Source organism: Lissotriton vulgaris, chromosome 7 (assembly GCF_964263255.1).
Source record: "Lissotriton vulgaris chromosome 7, aLisVul1.2, whole genome shotgun sequence".
Classification (NCBI taxonomy): domain Eukaryota; kingdom Metazoa; phylum Chordata; class Amphibia; order Caudata; family Salamandridae; genus Lissotriton; species Lissotriton vulgaris.
In genome coordinates, this window is record NC_141695.1 from 1,253,821,264 (window position 1) to 1,253,841,770 (window position 20,507).

Below are 20,507 nucleotides of genomic sequence, written 5' to 3' on the forward strand. Positions count from 1 at the left end.
AATGTATCCAGATCTGCTATCTAAAAGCAAAACGTACTCTCACCATTCCGCCAAGGGCCCACTCCACCAGAAAGTTGGGGGCCTCTATGGCATTCCTTGGAAACATTCCTTTGGAAGACATATGTAGAGCAGCCACATGGTCTACCACACACACATTTACAAAGCATTATTGTGTTGATGTGCACTCCAAACAGCAGGCAGCTGTAGGGCAGGCTGTTCTCAAAACACTTTTCCAAACTGCTGCAGTTGGCACGGGCGGCCGCCGCTAATGGAGGGACTGCTATGTATTCTATGCACAGATATGAATTCAGCAGCCCACATGCCTCGAACCGAATATGCTACTTGCCAGTATGCATCTGTTCTTGGCATGTAGGGCTGCTGACATTCATATCGCCCGCCCTCCTCCCCGGCGCCTGTAGCAGCTGCAGAATTCACATATACTTCTTACATGGTCATCATTCACTGAGTTTCACTCCATCTTGGCCACAATGGCTAAAAACAATCTGAGGATGGAGTTGATGCCCATGCGCACTGTAGTCCAGGGGAGGAGCCACCTATCTCGTGATACTTCGAAGACTCTTCCAGGACAACAATGTGCAATCATCCGGACCCAACACTAGGCGGCAATCTATGCACAGATATGAATGTCAGCAGCCCTACATGCCAAGAACAGATGCATACTGGTAAGTAGCATATTCGTTTCACTATACTAATTCAACACTAATCCTCTATGGGTCCCGGAGTAGCGTGCTACTAGACGAAAAAGCGGTTCGACACCTCGTCAGGGGTAGTAAGCGCTATATAAATGCAATTACAATACAATACAATACTCAAATTGCTGGTGCGAGTGAGGTTGTGATTGTTTTAGTTATTATTTACAACAAGGGGTGGTGAGGGACAGAGTCTCTGAATTAAACAGAATACTCTCACCCAGTCAAGAGATCAGGGCTAGATCCAACACCGTTTTTTAGCTCACTGCACCATCCCAGTTTCAGAACCTGGCTGTATGCAAATTAGTCTGTTCCTGTCCCAGTGCATGATGGGAACAGGGCAAACCAAACTACAAAAGCCAATTCTTACACTGGGAAGGAAACAAGCTACCGGGGACCGGTTTCTGGCATTTCAGCCTCTTCAGCCCGGCTTGCTTGAATCCTGATGGTGCAATGAGCAAGGGACTCACATCTGAGTATACCCTTCCACGCTTAAGGTGGACAAAAATATTTACAACAAGGGGTGGTGAGGGACAGAGTCTCTGAATTAAACAGAATACTCTCACCCAGTCAAGAGATCAGGGCTAGATCCAACACCGTTTTTTAGCTCACTGCACCATCCCAGTTTCAGAACCTGGCTGTATGCAAATTAGTCTGTTCCTGTCCCAGTGCATGATGGGAACAGGGCAAACCAAACTACAAAAGCCAATTCTTACACTGGGAAGGAAACAAGCTACCGGGGACCGGTTTCTGGCATTTCAGCCTCTTCGGCCCGGCTTGCTTGAATCCTGATGGTGCAATGAGCAAGGGACTCACATCTGAGTATACCCTTCCACGGTGTGGCAGGGTATACTCAGACATGAGTCCCTTTCTCACTGCTCCATCAGGATTCAAGCAAGCCGGGCCGAAGAGGCTGAAATGCCAGAAACCGGTCCCCGGTAGCTTGGCTCCTTTCTGGTAAAGAATTGGCTTGGTAGTTTAGTCTGCCCTGTTCCCACGATGCACTGGGCCAGGGACAGACTGATTTGCATATAGCCAGGTTCTGAGCTGGGATGGGGCAGTGAGATAAATAACGGTGATGGATCAAGCCCTGATCTTTGGACTGGGTAAGAGTGGTCTGCTCAATTCAGACACTCTGTTCATCACCACCCCCTTTTGTAAATCGATTTTGGCCACTATAGGTGTGGCAGGGTATACTCAGACATGAGTCCCTTTCTCACTGCTCCATCAGGATTCAAGCAAGCCGGGCCGAAGAGGCTGAAATGCCAGAAACCGGTCCCCGGTAGCTTGGCTCCTTTCTGGTAAAGAATTGGCTTGGTAGTTTAGTCTGCCCTGTTCCCACGATGCACTGGGCCAGGGACAGACTGATTTGCATATAGCCAGGTTCTGAGCTGGGATGGGGCAGTGAGATAAATAACGGTGATGGATCAAGCCCTGATCTTTGGACTGGGTAAGAGTGGTCTGCTCAATTCAGACACTCTGTTCATCACCACCCCCTTTTGTAAATCGATTTTGGCCACTATAGGTGTGGCAGGGTATACTCAGACATGAGTCCCTTTCTCACTGCTCCATCAGGATTCAAGCAAGCCGGGCCGAAGAGGCTGAAATGCCAGAAACCGGTCCCCGGTAGCTTGGCTCCTTTCTGGTAAAGAATTGGCTTGGTAGTTTAGTCTGCCCTGTTCCCACGATGCACTGGGCCAGGGACAGACTGATTTGCATATAGCCAGGTTCTGAGCTGGGATGGGGCAGTGAGATAAATAACGGTGATGGATCAAGCCCTGATGTTTGGACTGGGTAAGAGTGGTCTGCTCAATTCAGACACTCTGTTCATCACCACCCCCTTTTGTAAATCGATTTTGGCCACTATAGGTGTGGCAGGGTATACTCAGACATGAGTCCCTTTCTCACTGCTCCATCAGGATTCAAGCAAGCCGGGCCGAAGAGGCTGAAATGCCAGAAACCGGTCCCCGGTAGCTTGGCTCCTTTCTGGTAAAGAATTGGCTTGGTAGTTTAGTCTGCCCTGTTCCCACGATGCACTGGGCCAGGGACAGACTGATTTGCATATAGCCAGGTTCTGAGCTGGGATGGGGCAGTGAGATAAATAACGGTGATGGATCAAGCCCTGATCTTTGGACTGGGTAAGAGTGGTCTGCTCAATTCAGACACTCTGTTCATCACCACCCCCTTTTGTAAATCGATTTTGGCCACTATAGGTGTGGCAGGGTATACTCAGACATGAGTCCCTTTCTCACTGCTCCATCAGGATTCAAGCAAGCCGGGCCGAAGAGGCTGAAATGCCAGAAACCGGTCCCCGGTAGCTTGGCTCCTTTCTGGTAAAGAATTGGCTTGGTAGTTTAGTCTGCCCTGTTCCCACGATGCACTGGGCCAGGGACAGACTGATTTGCATATAGCCAGGTTCTGAGCTGGGATGGGGCAGTGAGATAAATAACGGTGATGGATCAAGCCCTGATCTTTGGACTGGGTAAGAGTGGTCTGCTCAATTCAGACACTCTGTTCATCACCACCCCCTTTTGTAAATCGATTTTGGCCACTATAGGTGTGGCAGGGTATACTCAGACATGAGTCCCTTTCTCACTGCTCCATCAGGATTCAAGCAAGCCGGGCCGAAGAGGCTGAAATGCCAGAAACCGGTCCCCGGTAGCTTGGCTCCTTTCTGGTAAAGAATTGGCTTGGTAGTTTAGTCTGCCCTGTTCCCACGATGCACTGGGCCAGGGACAGACTGATTTGCATATAGCCAGGTTCTGAGCTGGGATGGGGCAGTGAGATAAATAACGGTGATGGATCAAGCCCTGATCTTTGGACTGGGTAAGAGTGGTCTGCTCAATTCAGACACTCTGTTCATCACCACCCCCTTTTGTAAATCGATTTTGGCCACTATAGGTGTGGCAGGGTATACTCAGACATGAGTCCCTTTCTCACTGCTCCATCAGGATTCAAGCAAGCCGGGCCGAAGAGGCTGAAATGCCAGAAACCGGTCCCCGGTAGCTTGGCTCCTTTCTGGTAAAGAATTGGCTTGGTAGTTTAGTCTGCCCTGTTCCCACGATGCACTGGGCCAGGGACAGACTGATTTGCATATAGCCAGGTTCTGAGCTGGGATGGGGCAGTGAGATAAATAACGGTGATGGATCAAGCCCTGATCTTTGGACTGGGTAAGAGTGGTCTGCTCAATTCAGACACTCTGTTCATCACCACCCCCTTTTGTAAATCGATTTTGGCCACTATAGGTGTGGCAGGGTATACTCAGACATGAGTCCCTTTCTCACTGCTCCATCAGGATTCAAGCAAGCCGGGCCGAAGAGGCTGAAATGCCAGAAACCGGTCCCCGGTAGCTTGGCTCCTTTCTGGTAAAGAATTGGCTTGGTAGTTTAGTCTGCCCTGTTCCCACGATGCACTGGGCCAGGGACAGACTGATTTGCATATAGCCAGGTTCTGAGCTGGGATGGGGCAGTGAGATAAATAACGGTGATGGATCAAGCCCTGATCTTTGGACTGGGTAAGAGTGGTCTGCTCAATTCAGACACTCTGTTCATCACCACCCCCTTTTGTAATGTGATTGTTTTAGTTGACCCTCGTGATAAAGTAGTATGCCAACATAGATCACATGATCTTTTGAATTTAAACAGTTGCACCTAGCTAGCATTGTAAGGATACTCGCCTGACAAGTCTTGAAATAGACGAAAAGCATCAGGGTATGAGCATGCAGCCAGTACAATCTTATAATAAATGTTCAGATGTATTTCGAAATCGGGCTCTGCACTTTGTTCTTGTGGATTGAAATGGCTGATTCTCCATTCCTGTTGACGCAGTAGCCATCCTGCAGGATCGGAGGCCCCCAAAATGGAACTATGTTTGGTGTGATATATATATATCGCATGTTTTAACATTGTCACAGTAATTTGTGGATTTTAACCAGCAATTTAAGCTTATTTCCGATTGTTTCTAAATTGAAATGTTTGGAAAACAGACTACTCCATGCAGTACTAGTAGTTTGTCCTCTCTTTTTATTACCACGTGGTGTTTAACAAAAAAACGAAAAAAAGCACTTTCACTGTCATGCATTTGGTATTTAAATGTGGTCATTTCCAACTCTGACTGTCTGTGAGCAAGGGCGGATGCCCGAAACGCGTCAGATTGTTTGGTTCGGCTCTAAATAAAACCTGTGCCTGAAAATAAGTTATTGGATCTGCGTGGTTTCCTGGGTCGCTGCAGTCGGAGCCTGGGAGGTTACACTTGCTTGATGTAATTTTCGGAAGGTGATTGCTTCCGAGGCGGATCCACTCCCCTGAAGTTGGCTGTCGTGTGCAATCATTCCTCAAGCCTTTCCTGTCAGGAAATTCGTCGACAACAGCCCCTGTGTCTGTGGAGGCATAACGCTCACGCTGGGAGATTCTGTGGCGTTTACGAAGATCAAAAAGGGCGCGGCTGCGCTGACTCGCCTGACGACTTGGACTCCAGCGGTGAGCACTCTGCAATTAAGCGGCACGGTGGGGAGGAACATTTGGCACTTACACGTTACCCTGGGAGCAGGATTTTCGGGCTCGGGTAATCCGGTGCAAATAACAACTTTGAGCAATTCGAACCAGGCGCCATGTCAGAGGAGACCCTCCGTGGCAGGGAAGCGGCGGCGGCCGCCTTGTACTCTAACCTACCCAAAGTAACATCGGGTGTGGGAGGAGGCAGCAATAAAACGGACTTAACTGATAGCTCCAACACGGTGGAAAGCCAAATTCGATCTGCATTGAGAAGATTGGAAAAATGCATGTATTCCGAAATGTCCAAATGGTGGGAGCACAAATCTTTGACTATGTACTTAGAGGAAAATAGAGTCCCGAGAGGGTTACGCATTTTGCTGGCGCCGAGTTACGATAGACCAAATCCCAGCATGCTGAAAGAGTGGGGCCAAGCTAACCTTGAGTCATCTGCCAAACTGATACAGATTTTGGTCAAGTATGCTGTTATTGATCGCGAGCAACTTATGCAAGAAATTGCGGAGATTAATGAGGAATTGTTAAAATTTGAACCGCATGACCTCATAACCAAATCTCGTAAGGAAATTGATGAGCGCTTATCAAAACAGGAAGAAAAAATAAAAGCTCGCAAGATTTTTAAATTTGCGCGTGATAAAGAAGACTACGCACAAGGTAGAATATTTACCTTTGCGCGCAAATTTGATAATGCGAAGCGCTCAAAGTTTGCTCAACAAGCGCAGCTAGCAAAACAAGGCAAATCGGACAAGCAAGCATCTACCTCGGCTCCTGCTCAGGGATCCATAACAAGCAGCACTAGCCAAGCAAACAGTGATAATGAGTCACTTACGAGTGCGCCAACCTCGGATGACGATGCCAGCAGCACCTGGGAAGCAAGCTCAGTCATTTTGGACCTAGGGGAAGAAGTGGATTTTTTATCCCTGGAAAGACTTCAATCACTGAGGCCCCGGAACAAACAGCAGACAAAGGTGCAGCAGCAGCAGCAAAACGCGCAAGGAACAACAGAAGACGGGGCCAGCGCCGCAAAAAACATAAAGCCGCCCAAAAAACCAAAGCGGCAATACTGGCGCAAAAACAAGTAAGTGACAACACAATAGTCAATTTGTCGTCCATTGACTTAACCTTGGCTGAAAAACAACTTTTAAGTCTTGGACTTTCATATTGTCCAGCAACTGACTTTAACTATGCCAAGACTCGTATAGACGTATACATGTATATCAGAAAACTTAAGCTCAAAAAATTCTTTGATATTAAGGAAGGTCTTAGCAACAAGACACCACAAGGAATTGCAGCTACTATCAGCATTCTTCCCAATGTGCCTATACTTCCGGCCAGTGACACTAGAACTGTACTAACTGTTCTTAATCTTTTGGCGAATGATGCACCAGCTAATGACCTTGCATCCACACAGGATGAATTAAGAGCAGCAGCCATTCCCCAAATAGGAGCTAATATCAGTCCTTTCAAACAAGCGTCCAAATTCAATCCTACCATGCCTAGAGACTCCATAGATGTCTTCCAGGACGTGGTAGTGGAAGACTTAAAGCATTTGCATCATCGGATTAAACACAAAAAGCGATACAGAAGCAAACAGGAAACTGATTACCATTCATTGGTCAAAAAACTGGGCAATGACCATAATATTATTGTAACAACAGCTGACAAGGGGGGCAATGTGGTCATTTGGCCCCAAGACGACTACATTAAGGAAGCCAAAAGACAGTTAAGTGACAATACATGCTACTCCATTACCGACATGAGACACTTTGAAACCTCCAAGGATGTGCTCAAGAAACTACTATTTAAGTACAAAAGGGAGGGCATGATTTCCTTACAAGAATTTGAGTTCCTCCATGTTGAATTTCCTGTTTTGCCTAAACTTTATTTACTCCCTAAAATTCACAAGTTGACTAGACCGGTACCTGGCCGACCGATTATTTCGGCTATTGCAGGTGTGGCAGAGCATGTCACTGAGTACATAGATTATTTCCTGCAAGACCTGGTCCAGGACCTGCCAACATATGTGAGAGACACAGGCGATTTTCTTGCTAAAATACAGAACACCCAGTGGAATGATGGAATGCTCATGATTACTTTAGACATTGAATCGCTCTACACGAGCATAGAGCATATGTCTGGCCTGAAAGCATTGGACTTCTTTCTTGGCAAAAGGCCTATGAACTGTTACCATCATAACAAAGTATTAATTGAGCTAACATCATGGTGTCTCAATAATAATTTCTTTCTTTTTGGGAGTGATCTGTATCTGCAAAAGCGTGGAGTCGCAATGGGGGCCTGTTTCTCTCCCAGCTACGCGTGCTTGCACGTGGGCTGGTGGGAGGAGCAGGTCCTCAAGCGGCAACACGCCCCAGTTTTTTCCAGTCATGTTTTGCTTTGGCTTCGTTATATTGATGACGTTTTTTTGTTATGGCAGGGGGACAGGAACAGTGCACAAATGTTCATTGACACTATTAACAACAACAATGAAAATCTCAAATTCACGAGTTCCATCAGTGATCGGGAGGCTGACTTTCTAGATGTAAAAGTCTTTATTCGCAATGGCCAAATAGCAACAAAGCTACATCGGAAAAGCACTGCTGGCAATAGTATTCTTCACGCCAGCAGTGCACATCCGCGACATGTAGTTGACAATATCCCTTTGGGTGAACTCTTAAGAATTAAGAGAATTTGCAGTACAGATTCTGATCTTGAATCATGCACTAACGAAGCCTTGGACAGGTTTCGGGCAAGAGGTTATCGTGAATCTGTGTTAAAGACAGCAGTGGAGAAAACCAAAAGTAGATCCCGTGCCTCTTTATTAGAGACCAAAAGCACTGCTGAAACATCTACTATGACTGATGTTAACACCATAAATCCTAGGTTCATAACCTCTTATAGTAGACAGGCCAGACAAATAAGATCTATCATGTCTAAAAGATGGCCAGTTCTTAAAACTGATCCTGTACTGAAACCCCAACTTGCTGATGCTCCCATTGTTACCTTTAGGAAAGGTCCCTCACTCAGGTCCCATATTTGCCATGATTTTCCTGAACTTAGAAAAAAACAGGAATGGATGAAAACCTGGTCTTTAGGTTTATACGCTGCACCTCTTGCAGGGCCTGTAAATTTGGCAAAAGTACCCGGCAGTATTACACGCCTTTCAGTCCTGACCCAATTCAGATCAAGGGTCAATACAATTGTAAAACTGAATTTGCCATTTATGTTTTAACTTGCACTTGTGACTTAAGGTATGTCGGCAGTACACGACAGCCTGTACATGTTAGGATCCTCCAGCACTTACTAGCTATCGTTAACAATGACCCAGCCTATCCGGTGGCCAGGCACTTCAAGGCTGTACATAACAACAATTTGGAGTGCCTGTCCTATTTTGTTATCTCTGCAATTGACAAACCTAGAAGGGGCGGAGATAGGGTCAAGATGCTCAGAAGAATGGAATCCCACTTCATTCTTGAGCTAGATAGCAGATCCCCCAATGGGCTTAACAACACGGAGGACCTACATGTGTTTCTGTAATTCAGTTTTGCACAGGCCCCCCTTTCTGTATTGCTTTGGTTATGTGAGTCTTGGTAGGCTGTCGCCCTCCCCCATGTGATTAATCTTATATCTCCTTGTTGGGTTTATGCACGTAAATTTTACCTTTCCATTTATTTTTGTATTCACGGTGATTCACAAATCATGTTTAGGTATTATTTTTTGGTTAACACCAACCTTTTGAGGACATAGACAATAGGCATTCTCTGTTCTTCCATGAAACGTACGCTTTTTTACAATCGGATATGTGACAAGAATATTCCTGTGGTATTTATATCATATAGTCTTTGCCCTACAAATATGCTGCTACAGTCATATGTTTACAAACTGCGTTGATTTGCACAGAAATATGTATAGATGCAATAATACAATGTTTACATTATGGCATATTTTGCACAAATAATTGGTATTATTAATTTTGATTGCGTCTATTCTGACATTCATTTTTAATGATGCACTTTGCACTTTACTACGCATTTTTGCACTACAAATTTGCTATGTATGTGGGGGCTCTGATTATAAATATTTGGTATTACATATATAGGCATTCTATGCACTTTATGTTTTTTGTACCATTTTCCTATATATCGCATGTTTTAACATTGTCACAGTAATTTGTGGATTTTAACCAGCAATTTAAGCTTATTTCCGATTGTTTCTAAATTGAAATGTTTGGAAAACAGACTACTCCATGCAGTACTAGTAGTTTGTCCTCTCTTTTTATTACCACGTGGTGTTTAACAAAAAAACGAAAAAAATGCACTTTCACTGTCATGCATTTGGTATTTAAATGTGGTCATTTCCAACTCTGACTGTCTGTGAGCAAGGGCGGATGCCCGAAACGCGTCAGATTGTTTGGTTCGGCTCTAAATAAAACCTGTGCCTGAAAATAAGTTATTGGATCTGCGTGGTTTCCTGGGTCGCTGCGGTCGGAGCCTGGGAGGTTACACTTGCTATATATATATATATATATATATATATATATATATATATATATATATATATATATATATATATATATATATATATTGCCAAGAATCCTGGATTACCAAGAAATAAGGGTCGCACTCACCAAGGTACTCGTTTTCGTAACTTTGCCTTTTATTTCATTTAACGTTTCATTGAATACTCCAAAGTCAGGCAAACAAAAGCCGACGCGTTTCGCAGCAGCCGCTGCTTGTTCACGGCGTCTATATATATACGCATACATATGCATACATATATACACACACACATATAAATATATTTTTTATATCTTATCTATACATTATTAAATCCAAATCTCATATATTATTTTTTCCCAATGTTTTTGCTTTATTGACCCAGCTCTGATTTGATGTGCATATTGCTACCAACGTTTGTAGAGCAGCCACCTTAGTATCTCCCCACACATTTGAGAATGTGCTATTTGGATTAAGATATTCATGTTTGGTGGGGGCTGCTGTGCTAAACATTTTTTTTCATCAGTTCTGCTCACCTAGTCAACTCTCCATCGCTGCAGTGTGTCCCACTGTTGCTGGAACTGTGGGAGATGATCATTTATGCTTACCGTCATGATGTAATTTTGAATATCCAAAAGTTTAAGAGCAGTTCACACATTTCCTTTCCTGCCTCTTACAAATGTAATGTTCCTCAATGTTCTCAAGTTGGTAAAAAGAAACTGTGGACTGGAGGTAGGATGAAATCTTTTTAAAAAGATTGGGATGGAATCTTTAAAATGTAACTTGACCGAATGTCTAAGAATGTCTGCACTACTATAACTAGTAGCAATTAAGGAAAATGCAGTAAAATAAATGTGTTAGTATCCTGTTTTTTTAACTACAAATTTCTACATAATTGGAAAATTCAAAATAAAAGTAGTTTGGAACCATGTGTTCTAGTTGAAAGTAAGTTGAATCTAATCCTTCATTTATTCTCCATAGCAACACAACATCATGCGTTGGAATTCAGCCATAATGTACGGCCAGTTCCGTTTCATGAAGTGCTGCCCATTTTGCCTTGTCTACTTTAGTTAACCCAAGAGTACATTAGTGATTGGATTTTTGAGTCAAAGTAGGTTGTAGAGTTGTTAATTTCATGATGCTTAAAAGTGATTTTAGTGTATCTTTTTATATATAGTTATGAATTCCTGATTTGTACCCTTTGCTTTTCTTCCCTCATAATTTCAATATAGAAGCAATGTTCTATATCTTGAGTTTCTTCCTGGCCTTATCAAATCTGAAGAAATGCTGTTTGTTTGAAATATGTATAGCTTTCTCTGCTTTGGTTCTTGAGTGACAGTTGGGCTTTCGGTTTGAAGGGCACATGGCTGACATTTTGAGTATTGACCTGGCTGATTTATATTCTGTCATCTTCTCTTCCCTTTGCAGGCAAATGGGAGTGCCCCTGGCATCAATGTGATTCTTGTGGCAAGGAAGCTGCCTCATTTTGTGAGATGTGCCCCAGCTCTTTCTGCAAGCATCATAGGGAAGGCATGTTGTTTATCTCTAAGCTGGATGGACGACTCTCTTGCACAGATCATGATCCCTGTGGGCCACACCCGCTAGAACCTGGAGAAATCCGCGAGTATGTGCCACCTTCCCTTCTGGATGTTTCCAAACATTCTGCAGATAAAGCAATTAAAAATAAAAGCAATCAACCTGTCCCAAAAGAAAGAAAACCATCAACTACTGTGGAAGCTCCCACATTGACACTGAAAGGAGGATCACCTTCAAGGCAAAATGAATTTCCTGCAGCAGAAATATCTTCAGTTCAGGAGGCAAAGTCTTCTCAAAACCTCCTCCCGGTTCTTGGTCCGAATCCTGAGCTTAAAGGGAAATCTATGGATATGAACTGCTCACTTGAAGAGACTTCAACACCCACTAGTCAGTGTCCCAGTTCTAAAGAAAAAACTCAGTTGCTTATCTTAAAGAACACTGTGCACCAAGATGTAACTGCATCAGATTTGGATTCTGCTTGTTTATTGAGCAAGGCTACACCTGTTGAACAGAGCTTGACTTCTAAAGACAAAGCACTTACACAAACTGGTAAAAACTCAGCCCCTGTAAATGGAGAACATACTCCAGTGAGTAAAACTCCTGCTTCAAAAGGGAGGCCACCAGGACGATTATGCCAGAATGCTGCTTCTAAATCAAGGCCATACACACCAGTGAGCCAGAACACAACCCTTAAATCACGGCCATCCACCCCTGCAGGCCAGTACCGTATTCTTAAACCTAGGTCATCCTCTTCAACCACTGAGTGCCTAGGTTCGAGATCCAGGCCCTCAACTCCCCTAGGTCAAGATCCTGATAAGTCTAGGCCACCAACACCAGTGAATCAAAACTTTACTCCTGAAGAGAAACTGTCAACCTCATTGGCTGCAAATTTGGATAATCCAAACTCCACTCTTGAAGGGAGAATACGAACTCCAAATCTTCGGGGAAAGAGTTATGAAAAGAAAGAATTAGGACCAGTCGAACAGGATGTAAGCAACCCCCAGACTGCTGACTAAAGTTTTGGTGCTAACCGCAAGTTGTAAAGAAGCATTTGTGCTTTGTTTTGTTGGAAAATCTTTTGGTCATACTGTAATTTAAAGCGACCAACATTGGTTGTTAAGTTCTGCTAGCCCCTTACAGAGGGAGAATGGTGCATAGTGTTTGTGCTCAGCTGAACTTGAAATTAGCTTAGGCCTGCTGAGGACTTCCTATGCACATACGAAGGAAGAGTAGCAGGAGGCATTTCTGCTGGCTCTATTATCAAATGTTCTGAATGGAAATGAAAGGCTGCCCTGAATTACCGATTTTCAGTTTGAATCATCTTTATCAATCAGGTTCTATCCCTTATGACCCTAATATGCAGGATGAGAATGCTAAGTGCACAGAATTATGCTTGAACAGAAAGGGGAACTCCCTTAAGGACAAAATGCATTTTGTAATCGTGTAGAATCGGGAAAAACGCAGCTTTGTTCCCTCACTTCACACCAATACTAGTGTTTGGCTCTGTGGGCGGGTGAGGGAAACTTTTATGAATTGTTGTTGTTCCAATGATTAAACACTGAATGGAGCTGTCAAATTTATTGTCTATGAAAAACATGTATGTTTAATAAGGCATGAAACAACTGTATTTGTATGATATGTTGTAGCTATGCTGAGATTTTAGAAATGTAGAACTGTGATTACCTTGGTGTTTCCAGTCATGGGTTAATTGAGGGTTGACCTTCATGTAAAAGGAGACCGGTTGTGTGTGATGAGAAGGGGATATGTGACAAGTGGATGTGCATTTACTAAAAGCTTTTGTTTTCCCACTCTGGATCCGTAATATCCACCTGTTTTAGGTATTGCCAGATATGTGGAAGAGGATCTCAGGAAAACTTTACATGCTTAGTTGGATGTGGTTTTGGTAAATGAGGAAATCTGAATCCATAGTCGCTGTTAATATTATTCATTGTAGAAGGTCCATACATTCTGACTAGGGGGATTCTAAGAATGTGAATGTTGAGAATTCCCATGTTGGAATGCCTTTCTGTCAGGCTGAGAACAAATTAGTTCTGTTTGCTGCCTTTGTGATCCAACAATAATGTTTGCATTCTTTGTACACAATATCCATTTAGCTTCACCCAAAGAGAATATCCACTTTAGAATGTCATACTTTAAACCAGATTTTTCTTAAAGGGGCTGTATAGTTTAGAGAACAAAACAAAATGTACCCAGTCCTGCATTTCTAACCGTTTCCAACAATAAGCATTCTAAAATGTTCTTGTGTTAGTTTGCTTGGGTTTTGGACCTCTTGTGAGATCTTTCACTGAAAGGTTTGACTGATCGTAAGCATGGCTTCTTATATCTGAAAGAAACACGTTAGTGTTAGATTCCTTACCTTAGAATATCCCCAGGCGTCAGTCTGGATCCGGAAACTTTTGCGTAGCAGTACCCCTGCGCGTCGGTAGGCGTCGTCTGCAGGCGTCCCCTGCGGCTCCGCGTCCGTCGTCGGCGTCGTGCGCCGTGATGACGTCGCTGGAGTATATAGACGCCGCCTCCGCGCGCTGACGTCAGTTCTTCTTTTTTCCGCGCCAGTGGACGCAGATCTGAAGAGCAGTACTCCGGTCTTTTGACCAAGTTTTTCAATAGTTATTTCTCTCTTGTGCCTGATAGGATGCCTGGGTTCAAGCACTGTGATGACTGTGAGCGCACGATGTCGGTCACAGACCATCACCGCCTCTGTCTCCGGTGTCTGGGCCCCGACCACGACGTGGACTCCTGCGTCGACTGCCGGGCCCTCACCAACAAGGCTAGGCGGGAGCGGTCCCGCAAGCTACTGGAGCTCCGGGTGTCGGCCCCACGTCGGGACCGGGAGCGGTCCCGGTCCGGCCGGAGGTCGAGGGAGCGGTCGAGGGAGCGATCGCGGAGCCGCGCCGAGCGTTCCGGAAGTCAACACCACTCGTCAGGCTCGTCAGGTAGGAAGCACAAGAAGTCGGGGCGTCGTCATCGTACCCCCGACTCCCGACGCTCGCGCGATGCGGCCGGGGGCTCGGGTGACCCCAACCCCGCGGCTCCGCGAGAGTCGCCGGCGCGGCCTGCCTCATACCCTCCGGTCCCTGGGCACGGTGCGACGCCTGAGGAGATCGAGGCGTTCCTCATGGCCATGAGGGCGCTCGGTTCTCCGACGGGGCCTACGGTGCCTTCGGGCCCAGTGCTACCGTCTGGGGGCCCTGGCGGTTCGGGTGTCCCTGCCTCGGCGCCGTCGGGTGCTCCGGCCCCGGCGCCGCTGACGGCTCCGACCCCGGCGCCGCAAGGGCCTTCGGGATCAACGCCGGCTGGTCTTCCGGCCTCCCCGGCCGGATGGGCGTCGCTCGACGCCGGTCCCGGCGCCGATGGGGCCCATGAACCCCGAGGAGCCGGTCTACATCGTTGACTCCGAATACGGAGAAGATGAAGAGTTCGGTGAAGGTTGGGAGGGGTCCGAGGACCCTCTGTCACGCGAGTGCCAGTATGACCCGGACTGGACAGGTGACTTGGGGGATGCCAGTGGTCTGGACGACTCTCCTAACCCTGGTTTGATCTCTCCTCCTTCCGTGGCATCGGTGGAGGGAGCTGCTTATTCTGTGGTGCTGATGAGGGCTGCCAAGGCCTTACACCTTGAGCTCCCCGTCGCGGCCGTGAGGCCTAACATCCTCACTGAGGTCTTCAAACCGCAGTCATGCCCACAGGAGCCACTGCTGCCGTTTAATGAAGCCTTGTCAGACGTTCTGTTGGGCACTTGGTCCAGGCCCGCTTCAGGTCCGCCTGTCGATCGGAACGTGGCCAGGCGCCACCGTCCTTGTCCGGACGACCCCAAGTTCCTGTCTACCCACCCCACTCCTGAGAGTCTGGTGATCCAGGCCTCGACCTCCCAGTCCGCATTCCCGTCGGCCCCGCCCGACCGGGAATCCAAGAGGTATGACCAATTTGGCAAAAAGGTCTTCTCGTCCATTAGTTTGGGCCTGCGGTCTTGCAACACCGCTTGCCTCTTGGGCCGCTACACCCACTCTGTGTGGGATACGGTCGCGGAACTGCTGCCAGAATGCCCCATGGAGGTGCGGGCAAAACTCGGTCAGGCTGTGGCTGAGGGCCGAGATGCAGCGAAATATTCAATACGGTGTGGTCTTGATACGACCGACTCGCTGGGCAGAGCTATGTCAACGACAGTGGCGATTCGTCGCCACGCCTGGCTGAGATCCGCCAATTTTTCGGCAGATGTCCAAAATACATTGATGGACATGCCGTTCGATGGCTGTCACCTCTTCGGTGACAAGGCGGACCACGCGCTGGAACGCTTCAAGGACTCCAGGGTCACGGCCAAGTCCTTGGGTCTCTCGACCCAGCGTCAGCAAACGGGTTCGTTTCGTCCCTTTCGTGGCCAAGGAAGGGGCGCCCCCACACGTGCTGCCAGCCACGCGCCGCAACAATCCTTTCAACGCGGTGGCGGCCGTGGAAACCGCCGTGGTGGCGGTCGGGGACAACGGCGGGGTCAGACCACACCCTCCCCCGCAGCATCTACCCCAAAATCCTCCTAGTCCGTGCTTTCGGCCCCATGTGACGCCAGTGGGTGGCAGGGTTCGCCATCACCACGCTCACTGGCGCACGATCACTTCGGACAGGTGGGTGCTGCAAATCGTCCGAAGGGGCTACTCCCTCCCCTTCGAGACCTCTCCTCCAGCCATGCCACCGCAGAACCACCGTGTGTCGGGGGACCACTTGACACTTCTGCAGGAGGAAGTTGCGGCCCTCTTGGCCAAGGGGGCCATCGAGCGCGTTCCTGGGCCAGAAGTAGGGCGTGGTTGTTATTCCCACTACTTTCTGGTGCCCAAGAAGGACAAGGGGGGCCTACGTCCTATCTTGGATCTAAGGAACGTCAACGGCTTCCTCCGGAAGGAGAAGTTCAAGATGTTGACGTTAGCTCAGGTCTTGGCTGCTCTAGACCCACAAGACTGGATGGTAGCGTTGGACTTGCAGGACGCCTATTTTCACATCCCCGTCCTGCCGGCCCACTGGCGTTACCTGCGGTTCACGGTAGGCCAGGAGCATTTTCAGTTTATCGTGCTTCCCTTCGGCCTTACCAGCGCCCCACGGGTGTTCACAAAGGTGATGGCGGTGGTCGCAGCCCATCTGCGCAGGTTGGGGGTTTCAGTCTTCCCCTACCTAGACGACTGGTTGTTGAAGGCGGGCTCGCCCCAGACAGTCGTCCACCACCTTCAGATGACGGCAGACCTCTTGCACGACCTGGGGTTCTCCATCAATGTGCCGAAATCACACCTGTGTCCCTCTCAAAAGCTCCTTTTCATCGGAGCGTTTCTGGACTCGGCGCAGTTTCGGGTTTATCCTCCGGAACGGCGGGTTCGGGATATTCAGGCTTTGATTCCCATCTTTCAGCCGCTATCCCGGGTTTCGGTCAGGTTGACGCTGCGGCTGCTGGGACTGATGGCTTCCTGCATCCTTCTGGTGCATCACGCTCGGTGGCGGATGCAGGCTCTGCAGTGGGACCTGAAGTTTCAGTGGGCCCAGCATCAGGGCAACTTGTCCGACCACGTCTTGATCTCGGAGGGCACTGCGAGACAACTGCAGTGGTGGCTTACGGACCGCGATTGGGTCAGGGGCAAGTCCCTCTCCCTTCCCCAACCGGAGCACGTTGTCGTGACGGACGCGTCCCTCCAGGGCTGGGGTGGCCATTTGGGAGAGGCAGAGATCAGAGGCATCTGGTCTCCGGCGGAGTCCCGGCTCCATATCAACCTGTTGGAGCTGCGGGCGATTCGTCTGGCACTGAAGGCATTCCTCCCCTTTGTCAACGGGAGTGTAGTGCAGGTGTTCACCGACAACACCACCGCCATGTGGTACTGCAACAAACAGGGCGGTGTGGGGTCGTGGACCCTTTGCCAGGAGGCTCTGCGCCTCTGGCAATGGCTGGAACGTCAGGGCGTGACTCTGACGGTTCAACACCTGGCAGGTTCTCTGAACGCCAGGGCGGACGAACTCAGCCGTCGGTGCTCGATGGATCACGAATGGTGTCTGAACTCGGACGTGGCGCAAGGCATCTTTCTCCAGTGGGGAGAGCCTTGGTTAGATCTATTCGCCACCGAAGAGAACGCGCAATGTCATCAGTTCTGCGCGTTGGAGTTTCCAAGACGGCACTCGCACGGCGACGCCTTTCGGCGCGAGTGGAGTTGCGGTCTGTTATACGCCTTTCCGCCTATACCACTTCTGCCCAGAGTGCTGAAGAAGATCAGGCGCGACCGGGCCCAAGTTATCCTTGTGGCTCCGGACTGGGCTCGAAGGTACTGGTATCCCGAGCTACTCAGCATGTCAGTCGGTCCCCCGATCCGCCTGCCCCTTCAGGAGGACCTTCTGTCGCAGCAGCAGGGGACGGTCCTCCACCCGAACCTGTCCAGTCTCCACCTCCATGCTTGGAGATTGAGCGGCGGCAGTTGAGGCCATTTGACTTGCCTCCTGAAGTCTGTGATGTTATTCTGGCAGCCAGGCGTCCCTCCACTAAGTCGGTATACGCCTGTCGGTGGAACAGATTTGTGGCATGGTGCACAGCAAAGGCTGTGGATCCTCTTTCTGCCCCTCTTTCGGAGGTTCTTCTGTTTCTTCTTTCTCTTGCCCAGCAGGGCTCTGCTCTGGGCACTATCAAGGGCTACCTTTCTGCCCTTTCAGCCTTTTTAAGGCTTCCTGATCAGCCTTCTTTGTTCAAATCCCCGATTGTAACTCGATTCTTGAAAGGCATCACTCACATGTTTCCACCTGTTCCGTTTGTGATGCCTCAGTGGGATTTGAACCTGGTTCTAACTTTTCTGATGTGTGCTCCCTTTGAGCCCCTTCATTCTTGCCCTCTCCGTCTCCTGACTTTAAAGACGGCTTTCCTGGTTGCCATCACCTCTGCCAGGAGAGTGAGTGAGCTCCAGGCTCTTTCTGTCCAACCTCCTTTCCTGTCCATTCATCCTGACAAGGTGGTTCTGAGGACTAGACCTTCTTTCCTGCCCAAGGTTGTTTCGGCCTTTCACATCGGGCAGTCCATCACCCTCCCTTCCTTCTTCCCGCCTCCGCATCCTTCAAAGGATGAAGAGCGGCTCCATCGTCTGGACCCAAAACGTGCGCTTTCATTTTACATGGATCGCACACGCCAGTTCCGGGTGGATGACCAACTGTTTGTTGGCTACGTGGGTGCGAAGAAGGGACGGGCGGTCTGTAAACGAACCATCTCTCGATGGGTCGTCCTCTGCATCAAAGCGTGCTACTCTTTGGCTCGGAAGGAGCCTCCTGTTGGGCTGAGGGCCCATTCCACTCGGGCCACGGCGGCTACCACTGCCCTGGGCCGGGGAGTCCCCTTGCAGGACATTTGCCAAGCGGCTACGTGGGCCTCGCTGCACACCTTTGCGAGGCACTACTGCTTGGACAGTCAAGTCCGGAGGGATGGCTTCTTTGGCCGTTCTGTCCTCCAGGACTTTCTGGTGTAGTTTTGTATTGGTTCGCAGACCCACCACCGGGGTTGGTATTGCTGGGGTATCTATTCTAAGGTAAGGAATCTAACACTAACGTGTTTCTTTCAGATGAACAAGTTACTTACCTTCGGTAACGATATATCTGTAAAACATTAGTTAGTGTTAGATTCCTTACCGAACCCACCCATCCTCCCCGTTCTGCGAACTGATACCTAGGGTTAAGGACATCCCTTTCAGGGCCCTAGTTTTACATGGCACCAGTGTTGGTTCTCTCATGGCTCTGCGTCTCCTGGCGCGGAAAAGCTGTGTACAAAGAACTGACGTCAGCGCGCGGAGGCGGCGTCTATATACTCCAGCGACGTCATCACGGCGCACGACGCCGACGACGGACGCGGAGCCGCAGGGGAGGCCTGCAGACGACGCCTACCGACGCGCAGGGGTACTGCTACGCAAAAGTTTCCGGATCCAGACTGACGCCTGGGGATATTCTAAGGTAAGGAATCTAACACTAACTAATGTTTCTTACAGATATATCGTTACCGAAGGTAAGTAACTTGTTCTTTAGGTAGGTGTCTGTCTTTTCTGTCTATTTGACTTCATGGCCTTCTATGCTGGAGCTTTCAACCAATTCTCCATTCTGGTAGTCTCTCTGGTATTCATAAATGTGCACGTTTGGCATTTTTTAAATTTTACAAATGTATTTTAATATATTTGTAATCTGTAAATTCAAGTTTTTCTTGCCTGTTTGGCCCAAAAAGTAGAATAGTCATTACTCTCAAGTGAGCGGTTTAAACTCTGCTTTATGTTAAGGCTGTGTATTTCCTTCTGACATTTCTTAATTCTTGCAAATTACTCTGATTTATTTATAGATAGTATAGGAATCTGGTTCCTTATATAGTATACCAAAAAGAGGTATACTGTGCAAAGAGTACAGGTATGCCCTATGAGTGGACAGGCGCTTGCTCTAGCAATCTCAAGGTGCTCTTCTAGGGAGTAGTGTGTTGAAGCATCTTTAGGCCTATAAGAGACAGCTGCAATATATATACACTCGGTCAAAATGATACACACGGCTCGATAAAGAGAACCACACAAATTTACAAAAATTACTCTTATATGTATATAACTTTTGGCACCAAGATCATCAAAATCAGGTTCAATTACATGAGTTGTGAATTTGTACAGGTTTGGAAAACAAAAATTAATACAATTTCTGAAGCAGTAATGTTATCCTATGGATCAAAATGATATGCTGCATACAGGTACTTAACAGCAACGTACGGACCAATCTCTTGGACTTAAAGTACAGGGCAAGGTCCGGAAAATTCTTTTGTAGCACGCCGGAGTGGACGACGTCATAGGAGCACAGCATCGCACGCGACTCCGACTGACGTCACAGACTCCTTATTAGACCTACGTCGGCGTGATGACATCAGTTCCCTTTTTTCCGCATCGTTGACACTAACGGTTTCTTGGGATCTTCTTTTGTGCGGATAGTAACTTTGTTAATATTGTGAACTTTTGTTCTGTATCTGTTTGGACTGTCTTCCGTCGAAGATGTCATCGAAGAAGACAGGATTTAAGCCATGCGACTCGTGTGCCAGGATGATGTCCATTACTGATCCTCATGGTGACTGTTTGTGGTGTCTGGGCTCGGATCACGACGTCAAGGGATGTCGTTCCTGTTCGAAGATGAACCCAAAGGCTCTTCGAGAACGAGAGGCAAAACTCATTCTTGCCAAAATTAGGGGTAAGGATACCAAGAGGACTTTGAGGTCAAGACCAAGG

At 47.8% G+C, this 20,507-nt stretch overlaps 1 protein-coding gene across 3 annotated transcripts in view; it reads left to right on the forward strand.

Moving 5' to 3' along the window:
- Positions 1-12,823, forward strand: part of NSD1 (nuclear receptor binding SET domain protein 1) — a 1,028,734-nt gene extending 1,015,911 nt beyond the window's left edge. For all 3 annotated transcript variants that reach the window (XM_086931779.1, XM_086931778.1, XM_086931780.1), the window contains exon 23: positions 11,140-12,823. In XM_086931779.1, coding sequence (XP_086787905.1) covers positions 11,140-12,263 — 1,124 coding nt within the window. In that variant the 3' untranslated portion in view covers positions 12,264-12,823. The remainder of the gene's footprint in view (positions 1-11,139) is intronic.
- The last annotated feature ends 7,684 nt before the right edge of the window (positions 12,824-20,507 follow it).